This window comes from Leptinotarsa decemlineata, unplaced genomic scaffold, assembly GCF_025532065.1.
Source record: "Leptinotarsa decemlineata unplaced genomic scaffold, Ldec_3_MD MMD2_tig00004307_RagTag_RagTag, whole genome shotgun sequence".
Taxonomy (NCBI): domain Eukaryota; kingdom Metazoa; phylum Arthropoda; class Insecta; order Coleoptera; family Chrysomelidae; genus Leptinotarsa; species Leptinotarsa decemlineata.
The window spans coordinates 6,013,126-6,035,886 of NW_027412606.1; the positions used below are offsets into that span (position 1 = coordinate 6,013,126).

The following is a 22,761-nucleotide window of genomic DNA, read 5'->3' on the forward strand; positions in this document are numbered from 1 at the left end:
TTGACTTTTTTTGTAATAGTTGTTATGTCTTCCTCAACCTTTTCCGAGGGCTGTTTCTTCAAATATGAAACAAGCTTTTTAGAGGGTTGCTCTTTGTCATCTTCTCCAGGTGAGACTAAAGGAGACTTTGTTTTCCCCGGAACAATATGTACTTCTACAACCTCAGGAGATTTAGGTTTTATTCCATCTTTCTTTTCAATAACTTCAGGAGTTTTGACTTCTTTTGTTATAGTTGTTCTGTCTTCCTCAACCTTTTCCAAGGGCTGTTTCTCCAAATCTGAAACAAACTTTTCAGAGTGTTCCTCTTTGTCAGCTTTTTCAGGTGAGACTACAGGAGACTTAGTTCTTCCCGAAACGATATGTTCTTCTACAACCTCAGGTGATTTAGGTTTTATTTCATCTTTCTTTTCAATAACTTCAGGAGTTTTGACTTCTTTTGTTATAGTTGTTGTGTCTTCCTCAACCTTTTCCGAGGGCTGTTTCTCCAAATCTGATAAAAGCTTTTCAGAGGGTTCCTCTTTGTGAGCTTTCTCAGGTGAGACTACAGAAGACTTAGTTTCTTCCGGAACAATATGTTTTTCTACAACCTCAGGTGATTCAGGTTTTATTTCATCTTCCTTTTCCAAAATTTCAACAGTTTCGATTTCTTTTGTCATCGTGGTGATGACTTCCTCAACCTTTTCCGTGGGCTGTTTCTTCAAATCTTGAACAAGCTTTTCAGAGGTTTCCTCTTTTTCAGCTTTTTCAGGTGAGACTACAGGAGACTTAGTTTCTCCCGGAACGATATGTTCTTCTACAACCTCAGGTGATTCAGGTTTCATTTCATCTTTCTTTTCAATAACTTCAGGAGTTTTGACTCCTTTTAATATTATTGTAATGACTTCCTCAACCTTTTCCGTGGGCTGTTTCTCAAAATCTGAAACAAGCTTTTCAGAGGGTTCCTCTTTGTCAGCTTCATCTGGTGAGACTACAGAAGACTTGGTTTTTCCCGGAACGATATGTTCTTCTACAACCTCAGGTGATTTAGGTTTTATTTCATCTTTCTTTTCAATAACTTCAGGAGTTTTGACTTCTTCTGTTATAGTTGTTATGTCTTTCTCAATCTTTTCCGAGGGTTGTTTCTCCAAATCTGATAAAAGCTTTTCAGAGGGTTCCTCTTTGTCAGCTTTCTCAGGTGAGACTACAGAAGACTTAGTTTCTTCCGGAACAATATGTTTTTCTACAACCTCAGGTGATTTAGGTTTTATTTCATCTTTCTTTTCAATAACTTCAGGAGTTTTGACTTCTTCTGTTATAGTTGTTATGTCGTTCTCAATCTTTTCCGAGGGTTGTTTCTCCAAATCTGATAAAAGCTTTTCAGAGGGTTCCTTTTTGTCAGCTTTCTCAGGTGAGACTACAGAAGACTTAGTTTTTCCCGGAACGATATGTTCTTCTACAACCTCAGGTGATTTAGGTTTTATTTCATCTTTCTTTTCAATAACTTCAGGAGTTTTGACTTCTTCTGTTATAGTTGTTATGTCTTCCTCAACCTTTTCCGAGGGCTGTTTCTCCAAATCTGAAACAAGCTTTTCAGAGGGTTCCTCCGGTAAAATATGTTTTTCTACAACCTCAAGTGATTCAGGTTTTATCTCATCTTCCTTTTTCAAAACTTCAAGAGTTTTGACTTTTTTTGTTATTATTGTAATGACTTCCTCAACCTTTTCCGTGGGCTGTTTCTCAAAATCTGAAACAAGCTTTTCAGAGGGTTCCTCTTTGTCAACTTTATCTGGTGAGACTACAGAAGACTTAGTTTTTCCCGGAACAATACGTTTTTCTACAACCTCAGTTGATTTAGGTTTTATTTCATCTTCAATTTCAATACCTTCGAGAGTTTTGACTTCTTTTGTTATACTTGTTATGTCTTCCTCAACCTTTTCTGAGGGCTGTTTCTCCAAATCTGAAACAAGCTTTTCAGAGGGTTCCTCTTTGTCAGCTTTTTCAGGTGAGACTACAGAAGACTTAGTTTCTTCCAGAACAATATGTTTTTCTACAACCTCAGGTGATTCTGGTTTTATTTCATCTTCCTTTTCCAAAACTTCAAGAGTTTCGATTTCTTTTGTCATCGTGGTGATGACTTCCTCAACCTTTTCCGTGGTCTGTTCCTTCAAATCTTTAACAAGCTTTTCAGAGGCTTCCTCTTTGTCAGCTTTTTCAGGTGAGACTACAGAAGAATCAATTTCTTTCGCAACAATAAGTTTTTCAAAAACTTCACGTGTTTCAGTTTCTATTTCATCTTCCTTTTCCAAAATTTCGAGAGTTTTGACATCTTTTGTTATTGTGCTAATAACTTCCTCAACCTTTTCCGTGAGCTGTTCCTTCGAATCTGGAACAATTTTTTCAAAGGGTTCTTCTCTGTCAGCTTTTCCAGGTGAGACTACAGTAGGTTTAGATTCTTCCGAAATTATTTGTTTTTCGACAACCTCGGGTGATTCAGGTTTCATTTCATCTTTCTTTTCAATAACTTCAGGAGTTTTGACTTCTTTTGTTATAGTTGTTGTGTCTTCCTCAACCTTTTCCGAGGGCTGTTTCTCCAAATCTGTAACAAGCTTTTCAGAGGGTTCCTCTTTGTCAGCTTTTTCAGGTGAGACTACAGAAGACTCAGTTTCTTCCAGAACATAATGTTTTTCTGAAACCTCAGGTGATTCAGGTTCTATTTCATCTTTTTTTCCAAGACTTCAAGAGTTTTGACTTTTTTTGTTATCGTGGTAAAGACTTCCTCAACTTTTTCCGTGAGCTGTTTCTCCAAATCTTGAACAAGCTTTTCAGAGGGATCCTTTTTGTCAGCTTGTTCAGGTGAGACTACAAAAGACTTAATTTCTTTCGAAAAAATATGTTTTTCGAAAACTTCATGTGATTCAGGTTTCATTTCATCTTCCTTTTCAATAACTTCAGGAGTTTTGACTTCTTTTGTTATTGTTGTAATGACTTCCTCAACCTTTTCCGTGGGCTGTTTCTTCAAATCTGGAACCAGTTTTTCACATGAATCTTCTTTGTCAGCTTTTACAGGTGAGACTACAGTAGGTTCAGATTCTTCCGGAATAATATGTTTTTCTACAACCTCAAGTGATTCAGGTTTTATTTCATCTTTTTTTTCCAAAACTTCAAGAGTTTTGACTTCTTTTGTTATTGTGGTTACGACTTCCTCAACTTTCTCCGTGAGTTGTTCCTTCAAATCTGGAACAATCTTTTCAAAGGGTTCTTCTTTGTCAACTTTTTCAGGTGAGAATACAAATGACTCAGTTTCTTCCGAAACAATATGTTTCTCCACAACCTCAAGTGATTCAGGTTTTATTTCATCTTCCTTTTCCGAAACTTCAAGAGTTTTGACTTCTTTTGTTATCGTGGTAATGATTTCCCCAACCTTTTCCGTTGGCTTTTTCTTCAAATCTTGAACAAGTTTTTCAGAGTGTTCCTCTTTGTCAGCTTTTTCAGGTGAGAGTACAAAATACTTAATCTCTTTCGGAACAATATGTTTTTCGAAAATTTCACGTGTTTCAGGTTCTATTTCATCTTTCTTCTCCAAAATTTCGAGAGTTTTGACATCTTTTGCTTTTGTGCTAATAACTTCCTCAACCTTTTTCGTGAGCTGTTCCTTCGAATCTGGAACAATCTTTTCAAAGGGTTCTTCTTTGTCAGATTTTTCAGGTGAGACTACAGTAGGTTTAGATTCTTCCGAAATTATTTGTTTTTCTACAACCTCGGGTGATTCAGGTTTTATTTCATCTTTCATTTCAATACTTTCAGGAGTTTTCACTTCTTTTGTTATTGTAGGTATGACTTTCTCAACCTTTTCCGAGGGCTGTTTCTCCAAATCTGGAACAAGCTTTTCAGAAGGTTCTTCTTTGTCAGCTTTCTCAGGTGAGACTACAGAAGACTTAGTTTCACCCAGAACAATATGTTCTTCTACAACCTCAAGTGATTTAGGTTTTTTTGCAACTTTCTTTTCAATATCTACAGGAGTTTTGACTTCTTTTGTTACAGTTGTTATGTCTTCCCCAACCTTTTCCGAGGGCTGTTTCTCTAAATCTGGAACAAGCTTTTCAGAAGGTTCTTCTTTGTCAACTTTTTCAGGTGTAACTACAGAAGACTTAGTTTCTTCCGAAACAATATGTTTTTCTACAACCTCAGGTGATTTAGGTTTTATTTCATCTTCCTTTTCAATAACTTCAGGAGTTTTGACTTTTTTTGTTATAGTTGTTGTGTCTTCCTCAACCTTTTCCGAGGGCTGTTTCTCCAAATCTGAAACAAGCTTTTCAGAGGGTTCCTCTTTGTCAGCTTTTACAGGTGAGACTACAGGAGACTTAGTTTTGCCCGGAACGATATGTTCTTCTACAACCTCAGGTGATTTAGGTTTTATTTCATCTTTCTTTTCAATAACTTCAGGAGTTTTGACTTCTTTTGTTACAGTTGTTATGTCTTCCCCAACCTTTTCCGAGGGCTGTTTCTCTAAATCTGGAACAAGCTTTTCAGAAGGTTCTTCTTTGTCAACTTTTTCAGGTGTAACTACAGAAGACTTAGTTTCTTCCGAAACAATATGTTTTTCTACAACCTCAGGTGATTTAGGTTCTATTTCATCTTTCTTTTCAATAACTTCAGGAGTTTTGACTTTTTTTGTTATAGTTGTTTTGTCATCCTCAACGATTTCCAAGGGCTGTTTCTCCAAATCTGAAACAAGCTTTTCAGAGGGTTCCTCTTTGTCAGCTTTTTCAGGTGAAACTACACAAGACTCAGTTTGTTCCAGAACAATATGTTTTTCTAAAACCTCAGGGGATTCAGGTTTTATTTCATCTTCTTTTTCCAAGACTTCAAGAGTTTTGACTTTTTTTGTTATCGTGGTAAAGACTTCCTCAACTTTTTCCGTGAGCTGTTTCTCCAAATCTTGAACAAGCTTTTCAGAGGGATCCTTTTTGTCAGCTTTTTCAGGTGAGACTACAAAAGACTCAATTTCTTTCGAAAAAATATGTTTTTCGAAAACTTCATGTGATTCAGGTTTCATTTCATCTTCCTTTTCAATAACTTCAGGTGTTTTGACTTCTTTTGTTATTGTTGTAATGACTTCCTCAACCTTTTCCGTAGGCTGTTTCTTCAAATCTGGAACCAGTTTTTCACATGACTCTTCTTTGTCAGCTTTTACAGGTGAGACTACAGTAGGTTCAGATTCTTCCGGAATAATATGTTTTTCTACAACCTCAAGTGATTCAGGTTTTATTTCATCTTCTTTTTCCAAAACTTCAAGAGTTTTGACATCTTTTGTTATCGTGGTTACGACTTCCTCAACTTTCTCCGTGAGCTGTTTCTCCAAATTTGAAACAAGCTTTTCAGATGGTTCTTCTATGTCAGCTTTTTCAGGTGAGACTACAGAAAACTTAGTTTCTTCCGAAACAATATGTTTCTCCACAACCTCAAGTGATTCAGGTTTTATTTCATCTTCCTTTTCCGAAACTTCAAGAGTTTTGACTTCTTTTGTTATCGTGGTAATGACTTCCCCAACCTTTTCCGTTGGCTTCTTCTTCAAATCTTGAACAAGTTTTTCAGAGTGTTCCTCTTTGTCAGCTTTTTCAGGTGAGAGTACAAAATACTTAATCTCTTTCGGAACAATATGTTTTTCGAAAATTTCACGTGTTTCAGGTTCTATTTCATCTTTCTTCTCCAAAATTTCGAGAGTTTTGACATCTTTTGCTTTTGTGCTAGTAACTTCCTCAACCTTTTTCGTGAGCTGTTCCTTCGAATCTGGAACAATCTTTTCAAAGGGTTCTTCTTTGTCAGATTTTTCAGGTGAGACTACAGTAGGTTTAGATTCTTCCGAAATTATTTGTTTTTCTACAACCTCGGGCGATTCAGGTTTTATTTCATCTTTCATTTCAATACTTTCAGGAGTTTTCACTTCTTTTGTTATTGTAGGTATGACTTTCTCAACCTTTTCCGAGGGCTGTTTCTCCAAATCTGGAACAAGCTTTTCAGAAGGTTCTTCTTTGTCAGCTTTTTCAGGTGAGACTACAGAAGACTTAGTTTCACCCAGAACAATATGTTCTTCTACAACCTCAAGTGATTTAGGTTTTATTGCAAATTTCTTTTCAATATCTATAGGAGTTTTGACTTCTTTTGTTACAGTTGTTATGTCTTCCCCAACCTTTTCCGAGGGCTGTTTCTCTAAATCTGGAACAAGCTTTTCAGAAGGTTCTTCTTTGTCAACTTTTTCAGGTGTAACTACAGAAGACTTAGTTTCTTCCGAAACAACATGTTTTTCTACAACCTCAGGTGATTTAGGTTTTATTTCATCTTCCTTTTCAATAACTTCAGGAGTTTTGACTTTTTTTGTTATAGTTGTTGTGTCTTCCTCAACCTTTTCCGAGGACTGTTTCTCCAAATCTGAAACAAGCTTTTCAGAGGGTTCCTCTTTGTCAGCTTTTTCAGGTGAGACTACAGGAGACTTAGTTTTTCCCGGAACGATATGTTCTTCTACAACCTCAGGTGATTTAGGTTTTATTTCATCTTTCTTTTCAATAACTTCAGGAGTTTTGACTTCTTTTGTTACAGTTGTTATGTCTTCCCCAACCTTTTCCGAGGGCTGTTTCTCTAAATCTGGAACAAGCTTTACAGAAGGTTCTTCTTTGTCAACTTTTTCAGGTGTAACTACAGAAGACTTAGTTTCTTCCGAAACAATATGTTTTTCTACAACCTCAGGTGATTTAGGTTCTATTTCATCTTTCTTTTCAATAACTTCAGGAGTTTTGACTTCTTTTGTTATAGTTGTTTTGTCATCCTCAACGATTTCCAAGGACTGTTTCTCCAAATCTGAAACAAGCTTTTCAGAGGGTTCCTCTTTGTCAGCTTTTTCAGGTGAAACTACACAAGACTCAGTTTCTTCCAGAACAATATGTTTTTCTAAAACCTCAGGTGATTCAGGTTTTATTTCATCTTCTTTCTCCAAGACTTCAAGAGTTTTGACTTTTTTTGTTATCGTGGTACAGACTTCCTCAACTTTTTCCGTGAGCTGTTTCTCCAAATCTTGAACAAGCTTTTCAGAGGGATCCTTTTTGTCAGCTTTTTCAGGTGAGACTACAAAAGACTCAATTTCTTTCGAAAAAATATGTTTTTCGAAAACTTCATGTGATTCAGGTTTCATTTCATCTTCCTTTTCAATAACTTCAGGTGTTTCGACTTCTTTTGTTATTGTTGTAATGACTTCCTCAACCTTTTCCGTGGGCTGTTTCTTCAAATCTGGAACCAGTTTTTCACATGACTCTTCTTTGTCAGCTTTTACAGGTGAGACTACAGTAGGTTCAGATTCTTCCGGAATAATATGTTTTTCTACAACCTCAAGTGATTCAGGTTTCATTTCATCTTCTTTTTCCAAAACTTCAAGAGTTTTGACATCTTTTGTTATCGTGGTTACGACTTCCTCAACTTTCTCCGTGAGCTGTTCCTCCAAATTTGAAACAAGCTTTTCAGATGGTTCTTCTATGTCAGCTTTTTCAGGTGAGACTACAGAAAACTTAGTTTCTTCCGGAACAATATGTTTTTCTACAACCACAGGTGATTCAGGTTTTATTTCGTCTTCTTTTTCGATGACTTCAGTAGTTTTGACTTCTTTTGTTATTGTTGTAATGACATCCTCAATCTTTTCCGTGGGCTGTTTCTTCAAATGTGGAACCCCCTTTTTAAAGGATACTTCTTTGTCAGCTTTTTCAGGTGAGACTACAGAAGACTTAGTTTTTTCCGGAACAATATGTTTTTCTATGTCAGCTTTTTCAGGTGAGACTACAGAAGACTTAGTTTCTTCCGGAACAATATGTTTTTCTACAACCTCAGGTGATTCAGGTTTTATTTCGTCTTCCTTTTCGATCACTTCAGTAGTTTTGACTTCTTTTGTAATTGTTGTAATGACTTTCTCAATCTTTTCCGTGGGCTGTTTTTTCAAATCTGGAACCCGCTTTTCAGAGAGTTCTTCTTCGTCAGCTTTTTCAGGTGAGACTACAGGAGACTTAGTTGCTTCCGGAATAATATATTTTTCCACAACATCAGGTGATTCAGGTTTCATTTCATCTTTCTTTTCAATAATTTCAGGAGTTTTGACTTTTTTTGTTATCGTGGTAAAGACTTCCTCAACTTTTTCCGTGAGCTGTTTCTCCAAATCTTGAACAAGCTTTTCAGAGGGATCCTTTTTGTCAGCTTTTTCAGGTGAGACTACAAAAGACTTAATTTCTTTCGAAAAAATATGTTTTTCGAAAACTTCATGTGATTCAGGTTTCATTTCATCTTCCTTTTCAATAACTTCAGGAGTTTTGACTTCTTTTGTTTTTGTTGTAATGACTTCCTCAACCTTTTCCGTGGGCTGTTTCTTCAGATCTGGAACCAGTTTTTCACATGACTCTTCTTTGTCAGCTTTTACAGGTGAGACTACAGTAGGTTCAGATTTTTCCGGAATAATATGTTTTTCTACAACCTCAAGTGATTCAGGTTTTATTTCATCTTCTTTTTCCAAAACTTCAAGAGTTTTGACTTCTTTTGTTATCGTGGTTACGACTTCCTCAACTTTCTCCGTGAGTTGTTCCTTCAAATCTGGAACAATCTTTTCAAAGGGTTCTTCTTTGTCAACTTTTTCAGGTGAGAATACAAATGACTCAGTTTCTTCCGAAACAATATGTTTCTCCACAACCTTAAGTGATTCAGGTTTTATTTCATCTTCCTTTTCCGAAACTTCAAGAGTTTTGACTTCTTTTGTTATCGTGGTAATGACTTCCCCAACCTTTTCCGTTGGCTTTTTCTTCAAATCTTGAACAAGTTTTTCAGAGTGTTCCTCTTTGTCAGCTTTTTCAGGTGAGAGTACAAAATACTTAATCTCTTTCGGAACAATATGTTTTTCGAAAATTTCACGTGTTTCAGGTTCTATTTCATCTTTCTTCTCCAAAATTTCGAGAGTTTTGACATCTTTTGCTTTGTGCTAGTAACTTCCTCAACCTTTTTCGTGAGCTGTTCCTTCGAATCTGGAACAATCTTTTCAAAGGGTTCTTCTTTGTCAAATTTTTCAGGTGAGACTACAGTAGGTTTAGATTCTTCCGAAATTATTTGTTTTTCTACAACCTCGGGCGATTCAGGTTTTATTTCATCTTTCATTTCAATACTTTCAGGAGTTTTCACTTCTTTTGTTATTGTTGGTATGACTTTCTCAACCTTTTCCGAGGGCTGTTTCTCCAAATCTGGAACAAGCTTTTCAGAAGGTTCCTCTTTGTCAGCTTTTTCAGGTGAGACTACAGAAGACTTAGTTTCACCCAGAACAATATGTTCTTCTACAACCTCAAGTGATTTAGGTTTTATTGCAACTTTCTTTTCAATATCTACAGGAGTTTTGACTTCTTTTGTTACAGTTGTTATGTCTTCCCCAACCTTTTCCGAGGGCTGTTTCTCTAAATCTGGAACAAGCTTTTCAGAAGGTTCTTCTTTGTCAACTTTTTCAGGTGTAACTACAGAAGACTTAGTTTCTTCCGAAACAATATGTTTTTCTACAACCTCAGGTGATTTAGGTTTTATTTCATCTTCCTTTTCAATAACTTCAGGAGTTTTGACTTCTTTTGTTATAGTTGTTGTGTCTTCCTCAACCTTTTCCGAGGGCTGTTTCTCCAAATCTGAAACAAGCTTTTCAGAGGGTTCCTCTTTGTCAGCTTTTTCAGGTGAGACTACAGGAGACTTAGTTTTTCCCGGAACGATATGTTCTTCTACAACCTCAGGTGATTTAGGTTTTATTTCATCTTTCTTTTCAATAACTTCAGGAGTTTTGACTTCTTTTGTTACAGTTGTTATGTCTTCCCCAACCTTTTCCGAGGGCTGTTTCTCTAAATCTGGAACAAGCTTTTCAGAAGGTTCTTCTTTGTCAACTTTTTCAGGTGTAACTACAGAAGACTTAGTTTCTTCCGAAACAATATGTTTTTCTACAACCTCAGGTGATTTAGGTTCTATTTCATCTTTCTTTTCAATAACTTCAGGAGTTTTGACTTCTTTTGTTATAGTTGTTTTGTCATCCTCAACGATTTCCAAGGGCTGTTTCTCCAAATCTGAAACAAGCTTTTCAGAGGGTTCCTCTTTGTCAGCTTTTTCAGGTGAAACTACACAAGACTCAGTTTCTTCCAGAACAATATGTTTTTCTAAAACCTCAGGTGATTCAGGTTTTATTTCATCTTTTTTTTCCAAGACTTCAAGAGTTTTGACTTTTTTTGTTATCGTGGTAAAGACTTTCTCAACTTTTTCCGTGAGCTGTTTCTCCAAATCTTGAACAAGCTTTTCAGAGGGATCCTTTTTGTCAGCTTTTTCAGGTGAGACTACAAAAGACTCAATTTCTTTCGAAAAAATATGTTTTTCGAAAACTTCATGTGATTCAGGTTTCATTTCATCTTCCTTTTCAATAACTTCAGGAGTTTTGACTTCTTTTGTTATTGTTGTAATGACTTCCTCAACCTTTTCCGTGGGCTGTTTCTTCAAATCTGGAACCAGTTTTTCACATGACTCTTCTTTGTCAGCTTTTACAGGTGAGACTACAGTAGGTTCAGATTCTTCCGGAATAATATGTTTTTCTACAACCTCAAGTGATTCAGGTTTAATTTCATCTTCTTTTTCCAAAACTTCAAGAGTTTTGACTTCTTTTGTTATCGTGGTTACGACTTCCTCAACTTTCTCCGTGAGCTGTTTCTCCAAATTTGAAACAAGCTTTTCAGATGGTTCTTCTATGTCAGCTTTTTCAGGTGAGACTACAGAAAACTTAGTTTTTTCCGGAACAATATGTTTTTCTACAACCACAGGTGATTCAGGTTTTATTTCGTCTTCTTTTTCGATGACTTCAGTAGTTTTGACTTCTTTTGTTATTGTTGTAATGACTTCCTCAATCTTTTCCGTGGGCTGTTTCTTCAAATGTGGAACCCCCTTTTCAAAGGATACTTCTTTGTCAGCTTTTTCAGGTGAGACTACAGAAGACTTAGTTTTTTCCGGAACAATATGTTTTTCTATGTCAGCTTTTTCAGGTGAGACTACAGAAGACTTAGTTTCTTCCGGAACAATATGTTTTTCTACAACCTCAGGTGATTCAGGTTTTATTTCGTCTTCCTTTTCGATCACTTCAGTAGTTTTGACTTCTTTTGTAATTGTTGTAATGACTTTCTCAATCTTTTCCGTGGGCTGTTTTTTCAAATCTGGAACCCGCTTTTCAGAGAGTTCTTCTTCGTCAGCTTTTTCAGGTGAGACTACAGGAGACTTAGTTGCTTCCGGAATAATATATTTTTCCACAACATCAGGTGATTCAGGTTTCATTTCATCTTTCTTTTCAATAATTTCAGGAGTTTTGACTTCTTTTGTTATTGTTGTAATGACTTCCTCAACCTTTTCCGTGGGCTGTTTCTTCAAATCTGGAACAAGCCTTTTAGATGGTTCCTCTTTGTCAGCTTTTTCAGGAGAAAATACAGAAGACATGTGTTCTTCCAGAACATTATGTTTTTCTACAACCTCAAGTGATACAGATTTTATTTCATCTTTATTTTCAATAATTTCATGAGTTTTGACTTCTTTTGTTATCGTGGTAATGACTTCCTCAATAGTTGCCGTGGGATGTTCCTTCAAATCTGAAACCAGTTTTTCAGATGGTTTTCCTTTGTCATCTTTTTCAGGTGAGATGACAGCAGATTCAATTTCTTTGGAAATAATATGTTTTTCTACGTCCTCAGGTGATTCGTGAATTTTTTCATCTTTCTTTTCAATAACTTCAGGAGTTTTCACTTCTTTTGTTATTGTTGTTATGACTTCATCAACTTTTTCCGTGGGCTGTTTCTTCAATTCTGGAATCAGCTTTCCAGATGATTTTACTCTGTAAGCTTTTTCAGGTGAGACTACAAAAGACTTAGTTTCTTGCGGAACAATTTTTTTTTCTACAACCTCAGGTGATTCAGGTTTCATTTCTTCTTTTTTTTCATTAACTTTAAGAATTTTGACTTCTTTTGTTATCGTGGTAATGACTTCCCCAACTTTTTTCATGGGCTGTTTCTCGAAATCTGGAACAAGCCTCTCAGAGGGTTCTTCTTTGACAGCTTTTTTAGGTGAGACTACAGAAGACTTAGTTTCTTTCGAGACAATATGTTTTTCTACAACCTCAGGTGATTCAGATTTTACTTCATCTTTCTTTTCAATAACTTCCGAAGTTTCGACTTCTTTTTTTATTGTTGTAATGACTTTCTCAACCTTTTCCATGGGCCGTTTCTCCAAATCTGAAACACGCTTTTCAGAGGGTTCTTCTTTGTCAGCTTTTTCAGGTGAGACAACAGAAGACTTAGTTTCTTCCGGAACAATATGTTTTTCTACAACCTCAGGTGATTCAGGTTTGATTTCATCTTTCTTTTCAATAATTTCAGGAGTTTTGACTTCTTTTATTATTGTTGTAATGACTTCCTCAACCTTTTCCATGGGCTGTTTCTTCAAATCTGGAACAAGCCTTTTAGATGGTTCCTCTTTGTCAGCTTTGTCAGGAGAAAATACAGAAGACATGTGTTCTTCCAGAGCATTATGTTTTTCTACAACCTCAAGTGATACAGATTTTATTTCATCTTTCTTTTCAATAATTTCATGAGTTTTGACTTTTTTTGTTATCGTGGTCATGACTTCCTCAACCTTTTCCGTAGGGTGTTTCTCAAAATCTGGAACCATTTTATCAGATGGTTTTTCTTTGTCATCTTTTTCAGGTGAGACTACAGCAGACTTAATTTCTTTCGGAACAATATGTTTTCTGAAGACTTCAGGTGATTCGAGTTCTATTTCATCTTCCTTTTCCAAAATTTCCAGAGTTTTGACATCTTTTGTTATTGTGCTAATGACTTCCTCTACCTTTTCCGTGGGTTGTTTCTTCAAATCTGCAACCAGCTTTTCATATGGCTCTTCTCTGTCAGCTTTTACAGGTGAGACTACAGTAGGTATACATTCTTCCGGAACAATATGTCTTTCTACAACCTCAAGTGATTCAGGTTTTAGTTCATCTTTCTCTTCAATAACTTCAGGAGCTTTGACTTCTTTTGTTATTTTTGTAATGACTTCCTCAACCTTTCCCGTGGGCGGTTCTTTCAAATCTGGAACCAGTTTTTCAGATGATTTTTCTTTGTCATCTTTTTCAGGTGAGATGACGGCAGATTTAATTTCTTTGAGAACAATATGTTTTTCTACGTCCTCAGGTGATTCGGATATTTTCTCATCTTTCTTTTCAATAACTTCAGAAGTTTCAACTTCTTTTGTTATTGATGTTATGACTTCCTCAAGCTGTTCTGTGCGCTGTTTCTCCAATTCTAGAACCAGTTTTTCCGATGGTTTTTCTTTGGCATCCTTTTCAGGTGAGACTACAGAAGATTTGGTTTCTTTGGGAACAATATGTTCATCTTTTTTTTCGATGATTTCAGGAGTTTTTTCTTCTTCAGTTATTGTTTTTATGACTTCCTTAACCTTTTTCCTGAGCTGTTTCTCCGAATATATAACCATTTTTTCAGATGTTTTTTCTTTATCAGCTTTTTCGGATGGGACTACAGCAGATTCAATTTTTTCCAGAATAAACAGTTTTTCTACGACCCCAGATGATTCAGGTTCTATTTCATCTTCCTTTTCCAAAACTTCAAGAGTTTTGACTTCTTTTGTTGTCGTGGTAATGACTTCCTCAACCTTTTCCGTAGGGTGTTTCTCCAAATCTGGAACCATTTCATCAGATGATTTTTCTTTGTCATCTTTTTCAGGTGAAACGTAAACAATATGTTTTTTTACATCCTCAGGTGATTTGGGTATTTTCCCATATTTCTTTTCAATAACTTCGAAAGTTTTGACTGCTTTTGTTTTTGATATGACTTCCTCAACCTTTTCCGTGGGCTGTTCCTCCAAATCTGGGACCAGTTTTTCAGATGGTTCTTCTTTGTCAGCTTCTTCAGGTGAAACTACAGAAAATTCAGTTTGTTTCGAAACAATAAATGTTTCGTAGATACCAGGTGATTCAGGTTCTCTCTCATCTATTTTTTCGATGATTTCAAGAGTGTCAACTTCTTTTGTTATGGTTTTCACTTCCCCAACCTTTTTCGTGGCCTGTTTCTCCAAATCTAGAACCAGTTTTTCAAGTGGTTGTCTTTTGCCAGCTTCTTCAGGTGAGACTACAACAGATTCATTTTCCTTCGGAACAATATGTTTTTCGAAGACTTCAGGTGATTCATGTTTTTTCTCATCTTTCTTTTCAATGATTTCAAATGTTTTGAATTCTTTTGTTATCGTTGTTACCACTTCCTCAACCTTTCCCGAAGGCTGTTCCTCCAAATCTGTAACCTTTTTCTCAGATGGTTTTTCTTTGTCAGCTTTTTCTGGTGAGGCTACATCAGATATATTTTCTTTCGAGGCAATATGTTCGTCTGAGACTCCAGATAATTGATGTTCCCTTTCATCTTCCTTATCAATAACTTCGAATGGTTTATCTTTGCCAGATTTTTCAGGTGAGGCTATAACAGATATAGTTTCTTTCGGAACAATTTGTTTTTCTGAGACTTCAGGTGATTCAGGTTTCTGTTCGTCTGTTTTCTCAATATTTTCGAAGTTTCTGACTTCTTCCGTTAATATTGTGACTTCCTCAACTTCTACTTCGAGATGTTCCTTTGAATCTGGAACCATTTTTCCAGATATGTCATATGAAGATCCCGTTGCTTCTGAAGGTAACATTGTGATTAGTTGCCCTTCCGGTGTTGGCGTTAGGTCTGGTTTAAGTTCTTTCACATCTTCACGAATTTGTTTGGAAGCCTCCAAAACTTCTGACATAATTTTACGCACATCTTGTTCATTGGTTGGCACGTTAGCGTCGATTTCTTTCAGATTCAGTAACTTGGGTGACGTTTTCTCGCTGATACATACAGTATCTGCAGGTGATAATAAAACAGATAATTCTCTAGATTCCACTATAGCTGCAGGAAGCGCTATGGTGGAAACAAGTATGGCGTGAGAGACTATGGCTTCTTTTATAATCTCACTCTGTATGGGTGTTATTTCAGCTTCATTTTCGGCTTGGCTTGGATGGAGTTCATGAATATTCTGTTTGACACATGGTGTCTCAGACACTTCCATACTAGCGCCGCTTATACTCTCTATTATTTTTGTTTGGTCGTTCAATAATTTACAAACCTCTCTTGGCATTTGGAAAGATGAATCAGTTTCTACTTTTTGGTCACTTCCTTTGTAATATTCCTGATAAGCTTGTTCCTTCATTCCTGGAATTTTTTTGTCGATGCGAACTTTGACACAAACAGGTTCAACACACGTTCCATCAGACTGTTTATCCTTTTCTTCGATGTTCTGTATCATTTTTTTAATTTTTTTTGGTGCATCGATAATAACTTGTTCTTCTAGAGCCGTGAGGCATGCATTCAATTCCTCGGTGGTGAATTCCCTCTCTTTTGTTTCTACAAATTTATCAGGTGGTTTTTCTGTTGTGAGGGCTTGCATTAAATTTTCTGTTACGTGTTGTTCAATATGTCCCCTTCGATCTTCTAGAGGTTTTTTTATTTCTTCTATTGACTGTCTTCTTATTTTTCTTGTTGGAGTTGTTTCTTGTGATCTCGATATCAATTCTTCAAATATTGACTTCTTATCCTTGACAGATGTATATTTTTCTTCACTAGATTCTTTTTCTTCTTTTGAAAATTTTTCTTTGGGTTCCAATTTTTGAATAGATTTTTTCCTATCTGGTTTGAGCATAACTTTTTCTTCAATCTGAACCAAGGAATCTTTAGATGTTTCTGTAGACCATTTATTAACAGCTATATCTTCTTTCTCTTTAGGTTGTCCCTTGCTGGAAGTGTCTTCATCAAAGCTGCTCTCAGCTTCACTAGAAAAAATTTTCTGTAACTCCGCAATTTTTTTACCGACATGCTTAGTGTGACTAGGAGTTGAATATTTTGATTTGATATCTTCCGTATCTGAAAATGTTTCTTCTATCCTTTCTTTCACATGTTGTTCAGTAATAACTTCCATTTTGTATTCTTCATCGTCTAATTGAGCTAGAGTCTCAGTAGAACCCTTGAAATTTGCTTCTTCTTCTTTCATGCTAGACATTTCATCTTCAGAATCAACCACATCTCTCTTTTTTCTGAAGTAATCTTTTTGTGGTGATTTACTCACTTGTTCCTCCAGCATTTTCACTCTAGCCTTGACATCCCCAGATCCCCGTCTTTTTGCTAAAATTTCTTCATCTTTGAGCTTTTCAGCAGATGATAGAGGTGGGCTTTCTTCTGGTTTTATAGGACTACAAGATGAATCTTTCATATCGATACGATCGGTAATGGTAGCAGCCTCAGATGTATCAACTTGGGATAAAGGAATAGATGAAGACTCTAAAAATTCTACTGGGCTGGTACCAGCATCAGTGAATTGTATTACAGACTCATCCATGACGTGATGTGGAAGCTCATCGACTTGAATTGGGCTGAGGCCCGCATCTGTACACTCAAGCTCTTCAATTTCTTCCTCCACGGCTGTATCAGAAATGAATCCCGTAGTCTGCAATCCCCCTAACGAACCTTGAGGTTGGTTAGCAGTGCTGGTGATACTACCCGTCGTCGGATCTCTTGTTAGTGATATACCCGTATCTGTTATGTGATGAGACAAGCTTTCGCTCAAAGGAGACACTGCCTGCGATAATGAGTTTTCGTCGTAAGTGTATATTTGTTTAGTACCACTGAAGTTCACCGTTTCTTCGCGTTTCTTCTGGGTGGACTCCAATACAGTCACTGGCGGTATTATATATTGTGGAGAGTGCTTCTCTCTACTTGCTGTCGTAGATATTCCAACATCAAATCTTTCAGATGTTTCAGTCCCCGAGTTATCTCTCCTAGTTGTTGTGACGCAAATATGTGATTGAGATTTTATAGAAATTTCTACGTCTTTAGTACCGTATAACGTTAAACGACTTTCAGCAGTTGCTAAGGCTTCTTTTGTGCGAACCTCTTTACGTCCGATGATGAGCTCTAAAGTTGGCTTCGATTCATCTTTCACAGTTGGAGGAGAATCATCTGGAGAAGGTGTGATACACGTATTGAGTTGTGGAGAGGTACTTCTATCCACATGTTTGTATTTATCGTATTTATGTTTTATGGTTGGTTTTGTCGAAAACTGATTGTTGTCATCAATTTTTTTTGCATCACTCGACTTTTGAACAATTTCTACAACGTCTTCTTCAGGACCTTTGGCTGCGACCTTTTTGATTTCCTTTTCAGCTGTCGAATACGCTATAGAAATTTTTTTGTCTGGAGTGGATTTCAAATTGATCTTTTCTTCAGAGGGCGGTATTTTATCTTTTCCGCCTCCACCTTGAAGTCTTTCCACATTTTTTCTTTCCTTTCTTTCCCAGTCCTCCGGCCGTTTTGAATCCTTAGCACCCTTTTCTTCTGGAGAAACAAAACTGTGGATATTCAATTGGCCGGGGCGAACCACGTCAGTCTCATTCAACTTAGAACTATCTAAACCTATATTCACAATTTCCGTTAACTCACTATCAGGTTCAATCGAAGGCAGTAAGTTAGAGGTAGAATCTATCACATCTGTATCTAGATCTTCGGTAGAAGCTAAACGTTTACGTTGTCCCGCAAAGAATTGGGACTGATATTGATAGTACTGACGGATGTTGTCATAAGAAGTCACTTCTTGTGACTCTATTTCTTTGGAAAGTGTAGTTGCATAATCATTCAGATATTCCTGTGAAGACATACGTTTCTCGTCTGGTGTGGGTGTTTCTAAAATGCACTCGTCTTCGCGGAAGCCATCAGTATCCAAAGAATCGTCGTCGTCCTGAGGAGACGCACTTGCTGTCGCAGGGAAAAATAAAAGAGGGTGGATATTGGACTTTTTTCGAGTGTATATTGTGAAAATATCAGTATATTGTGTTTGAGTGGTGCAACAGAAGCCGTTATTTCAGAAAATAAATCATATTTGAGGCGCTGTGGTTTATCAACTTCCGCACATACAGAATGAAATGTATGATGTCTCAAATTGTGTAAAGTGTAGGTATGGAAGGGAGGAAGTGAAGGATTACGACAGCTATTTGTATTTATAAAAAGCCTGCTAAGGCATTCCGCATCTTCATAAGCGTCTACCATTTCACAACAATGAATCCGAAAAGCTATATTTTCTTTACGTCAAATTATGCCCAAACTAGTAGCGTTTATTCTTAGACTATGAACTAGGCAAAAATAAATTAAATGATAGATCCAAAGGAGAAATAATTTTAAAATGAAAACTATAATTTAATTTATTTTATTTTTTGAAGCAAACTAAAAATTTCACTGACCTTTTGTAGCCTTTGCTACGTGAAGCCCGAGGCCGCGTATGACCCAAAATCAACCCAACCCACAGGGACCCTTGGGAAATCAATTCATGAAGATGAAATCTCGATACTCTATAATTGATTTGAAAAGGGTATATGGGGGTCGAGTTGACGATTCCATGCGCACACAGAGTTTCATTTGGAGTTTCTAAGTCACTTTGTCCTGAACAGTATGGAGTTTGCAATAACGGTTGAACAAGCAAACATCTGAAGCAAATGACCGGGCGACAAGGTAGGGATAGGTTGTGATCCAACAATTTGGTGAATGAGTCACCAAATTGATGGTATGGAAAAATGTTTTATCATCACACAAATTATGAAGTTGTTGGAAATGAATGAAGCGAAATGGAAGAGTTGCATAATCAATTCATCTCATGTTTCTTTTCTTTCTTGAAGAATGAATTCAAAATACAACGGCCATAGAACACAAACAAAGTAACTATTTATTGAATTTTGTTAATTGTCGAATTATGCAAGAATACTTTTATGATAAACATGAAAGAAAATTGCTTTCTTATACATGATTGATTTCGAAAGTTATTTTATTCATAATTAACGTGTATATTTTGTCAAGTGGTGAAGAGGGAACGTTATCCTATTCATCAAATTTATAACACATATTCGCAAACAGTCATACGAATTCTAAGTATATTAGGCAAGTTGAAACAGAAAAAACATACCATATCTTCGTCACGGCGCAAGAATATTGAAATTATTATCGGCTAAATTTTTCATACCTGGTTCTGAACGTTGCGACAGTAAAACCAAATTTACCATTTCAGAAACATGATTGATTTTTTTGGAAATTCCCGTTATTTTCAAATTACCTTTTGTTGTGTTGGCTGTCGAAGTTTTTACTATTTCTTTTGTTTCAAAAGAAGTTTGCGAGGCTGAACCTAATATTACACGTACATTAATACTATTTCCATTTTCTGACACTAATGTTACCTGTGCCGTAGCTAATAATACCTGTCTTCTTGAGGGAGATATTAAATATATGTTTAGTGCATGTAAACGTCTGAGAAGAACTTAGAGAATTATTCTGAGAAGTACCTTGAGACGGAGTATGATAAGGACCTTGAGAAAGAGTTTGAGGTTGAGTTATTTCTTCTCTGTTACCCAAATGCTGATTTGACACAGAAGAATTTGTGGGTCTATATTTATGTAAACGAGTGTGATGCTTTCCCGCGCGAATTCTACATCTATCCCTTGAACACTTATAAACTTTTTACCGAAATAGTTGAAACATAAGCGTTTTTTTGAGACAGAGTCCTTTTTTGTCTGAAGAGGTACGCAAGCGAATTTTTTACATTTGTAAATCGTGTGACTATAACCTTTGCAATAAATACATTTTTGTTCATGGTCACCTTGATCAGTTGCCACATGAGAATGAGTTAGTGACGGAGCCTAATTTCATAACCTTGATTAGAAGATGGAGATTTCCATGCTGTTAACCTTTTATCAAAAAAAGCAAGAAACTGTTAGAGAGTTGACAGAACCTTTTGATCCCTTACGAGTTCGAACTCGTTTCTTAAATTCCTATCCAATTTATTAATGAATATGTTAATTGATAGTAAATCCCAGTTATTAATGACCTTTACTGTGAGTGCCTCTGAACCATTAATATGTTGTCTTATTTGTCTCGTGAAATCGCGAAGCGCATTTGGATTTTTTGAAATAGTTGCGTGCGTAATAATTTATAGCAGGCAATTTTTTATCGTAATGAGCCTTCAAAATATCCAAAGCCTTAGTATAATTGTCATTTGAGATATTTAATTCACAGATAAGCGAAAGACGTTCGTCTTTCAGGAAGGATTTCAAATATACAAATATCTGAGAGTTCGCCAGCATTCCATCATTATGTACGCTATCTGTAAACAAATCAATGAATTTACGCCATTCTCTATAGTTTTCGCTGGAACATGGAATATTCTTACTTAGGAGTTGGATAGTTCCTGAGTTTTGTTGACTACTGTCCTAGGTATGTGCTACTGTTTGAAATTGTCAGATTTTTATTCAAAGTTTACATTTTGCTATGCAGAGAGGTATATTTAGTTTCGATTGCTTCCCTATCCTCACTCTGAAGAGTAACCTGTTCTAAATCGTTTTTGTCAATGGAGTTTTTCATTTCCCCTTGACAGTTTTCATATTCCGAGATAGCCTTTGCCAAGAGATTCTCGTATAGCGGTGGATGGCACATTAGGCGTTTTTGGTAAACCAAACAACGGTTCACTTTTAAAATTCAATGAAGAGAATATTCAGGCATTCTCTACCCAACTGAAATATTTTTGACAATGCGATGTTGCTACTTCCTTCAGGAAGTAGTATCAACTTTGATTTTTCACACGTATACACCCTGTATACAGTGTTATCCCTAAAGTGTGCACCATATGGAAAACTTATTTATTGAGGGTTTTTCAACAAAAAGTTATTCTTGATAAAAGTTGTGCATCCCCTAAAACTGAACATGAACTAATAAAATACATTAAAACACACGTAATATACAAGGATCCTTCAAATATTTGATTTTGAGGCAAGAGTAAAGTACTCTTATTTTGAAAAATCTCAGGAAACTTTATTGGGAAAAGTTGTTCAGCATTGAAAAATACATCTAGATTGGAAGTCATGGCCATCTGAGTGAAGTTTTATTTTTTTATTTTTTAAATAGGGACTATGAAAAATAAAGGTTGCTAAAACGATAAATAGACAGCATCCTGTGTACGAAGGTTCATTTTAAAAGCCTGTAATATTACGAATTACACAACTATGGTCTTAACCACGGTAATTTTTTTTTCGAAGAGTGAAATACTTTTCAATGTTTTCGGTACAAAGTTATTTTTATTTTTTGTTAACACCGAAAATTACTCAAAATCATACAGTATTGTAACGAGAACTTAATATTCAATAATATCAAATCACAAAACATCAAAATAAAATAGATATTTTGGAACAAACTCATTGATTTTCTGAAGATTATTTTGGAGAATTATTTTGGACAGGAAAATCACCAGAAAATCAAAGAGTTTGTTCGGAAATATCTATTTTATTTTGATGTTTTGTGATATGATATTATTGAATATTAAGTTCTCGTTACAATCTTGTATCGCTTATTTCGTGGCATATTTGATTACTTTGGGATCCAAATAATCAAATGTTTGGTACTTTCTGAAAATTCATCTCTCGAACGCACGGGTGTTTTGTACTCTTTCTTTGAACATTACCCACATATAAAAATCTAATGGATTAAGATCGGGTGATCTCGCTGGCAAATTCCATGTTCACAGGCGCCTTATCCACCGATAGTCAAACAGTCTGTCCAATTCTGCGCTCACTTCTATTGTAAAAGTACAGGAGCTCCATCTAGTTGGTACCAACATTCCCGATATTCTTTGAGTAACAGATTATCGATGAAGCTCTGTACAGTATTCTTCAAAGTATCCAGGTAGATTCTGGAAGTTATCGATTCCTCGTATATGGCGTACCTCAATTTATTGTTTATTAACTTGCTGAAGACATCAAAACTATTTTTTTTTTGTAATCCAGCTTCTTTTGTGACGTGAGGATTTTCACTGAACCTATTATGATAATTTTTTCTATTGAAAATTCTGTAACGGGTTAAATTTCGGAACTCAGAAGAATGAGTCGAGCCGCCCTGTAGGTTCGTTATCAGAATATTCCTGGAATGGTGGGTTATCTAGTGAGCAGGAGTAAATAAAACGTATACGTTGGTTTTTTTCTCAAATGTTTGGGCTGGCGCAGTAAATGACAGGCTTATTGAACCCGACTTTTTTCAATCTTGACTGACAGGTGAAATTCATTAAGATTTTCTTCGACACAATATGCCAAAATTATTAGATGATGTTCCTATAAATTTGATACGGAATATGTGGTTCCTACATGATGGTGCTCTACCACATTTTACATGAATAGTTCATGAACATCTAAAAAGGGATTTTTCAAATAGATGCACAGGACACATCGACCCATTTCTAGGAACCCGACACTCTCCGGATTTATGGGCTTGCGTTTTTTTCTGTGGGGCTTTTTAAAACAGTAGAGAAGTGAATACTGTGGAAAAACAACAACGGAGCATTGGAAAATGCTTATGATTTCATTGGTGAGCACCATGATGTTATATCATGCAGTGTGGAGTCGCGAAAACGCGAATGATGTGGGAATAATCATAAATCATGGATATTTTTAATTTTCAAGAATCATATATTACTATTGACGTTTTGGCTGTACTTGTTCATCTTTCACTGCCAGAACCACTGTGCATGCTGTTTTTGGCGAGTGAATTGTCTTAGGATGTGGGGACTGAGCAAACCGGCCATCGGATGCCTGCTTCCACGTAGCCCCGC

The 22,761-nt window shown here is 36.1% G+C and overlaps 2 protein-coding genes across 18 annotated transcripts in view; both read right to left on the reverse strand.

Annotated features, from left to right (window-relative positions):
* The window catches only part of LOC141483957 (uncharacterized), a 51,427-nt gene extending 32,335 nt beyond the window's left edge, over nucleotides 1-19,092 (reverse strand). The window contains exons 1-6 of the mRNA XM_074179097.1: nucleotides 8,992-19,092; nucleotides 6,383-8,944; nucleotides 4,679-6,322; nucleotides 4,253-4,618; nucleotides 2,729-4,192; nucleotides 39-2,672 (exon numbers count right to left, since the gene is read on the reverse strand). Of these exons, the coding sequence (XP_074035198.1) occupies nucleotides 39-2,672; nucleotides 2,729-4,192; nucleotides 4,253-4,618; nucleotides 4,679-6,322; nucleotides 6,383-8,944; nucleotides 8,992-17,784 (17,463 nt within the window). The 5' untranslated portion in view covers nucleotides 17,785-19,092. The remainder of the gene's footprint in view (nucleotides 1-38; nucleotides 2,673-2,728; nucleotides 4,193-4,252; nucleotides 4,619-4,678; nucleotides 6,323-6,382; nucleotides 8,945-8,991) is intronic.
* Nucleotides 1-22,761, reverse strand: part of LOC111504733 (uncharacterized) — a 398,322-nt gene that overhangs the window by 86,576 nt on the left and 288,985 nt on the right. The gene's annotated exons all lie outside the window — the stretch shown is intronic.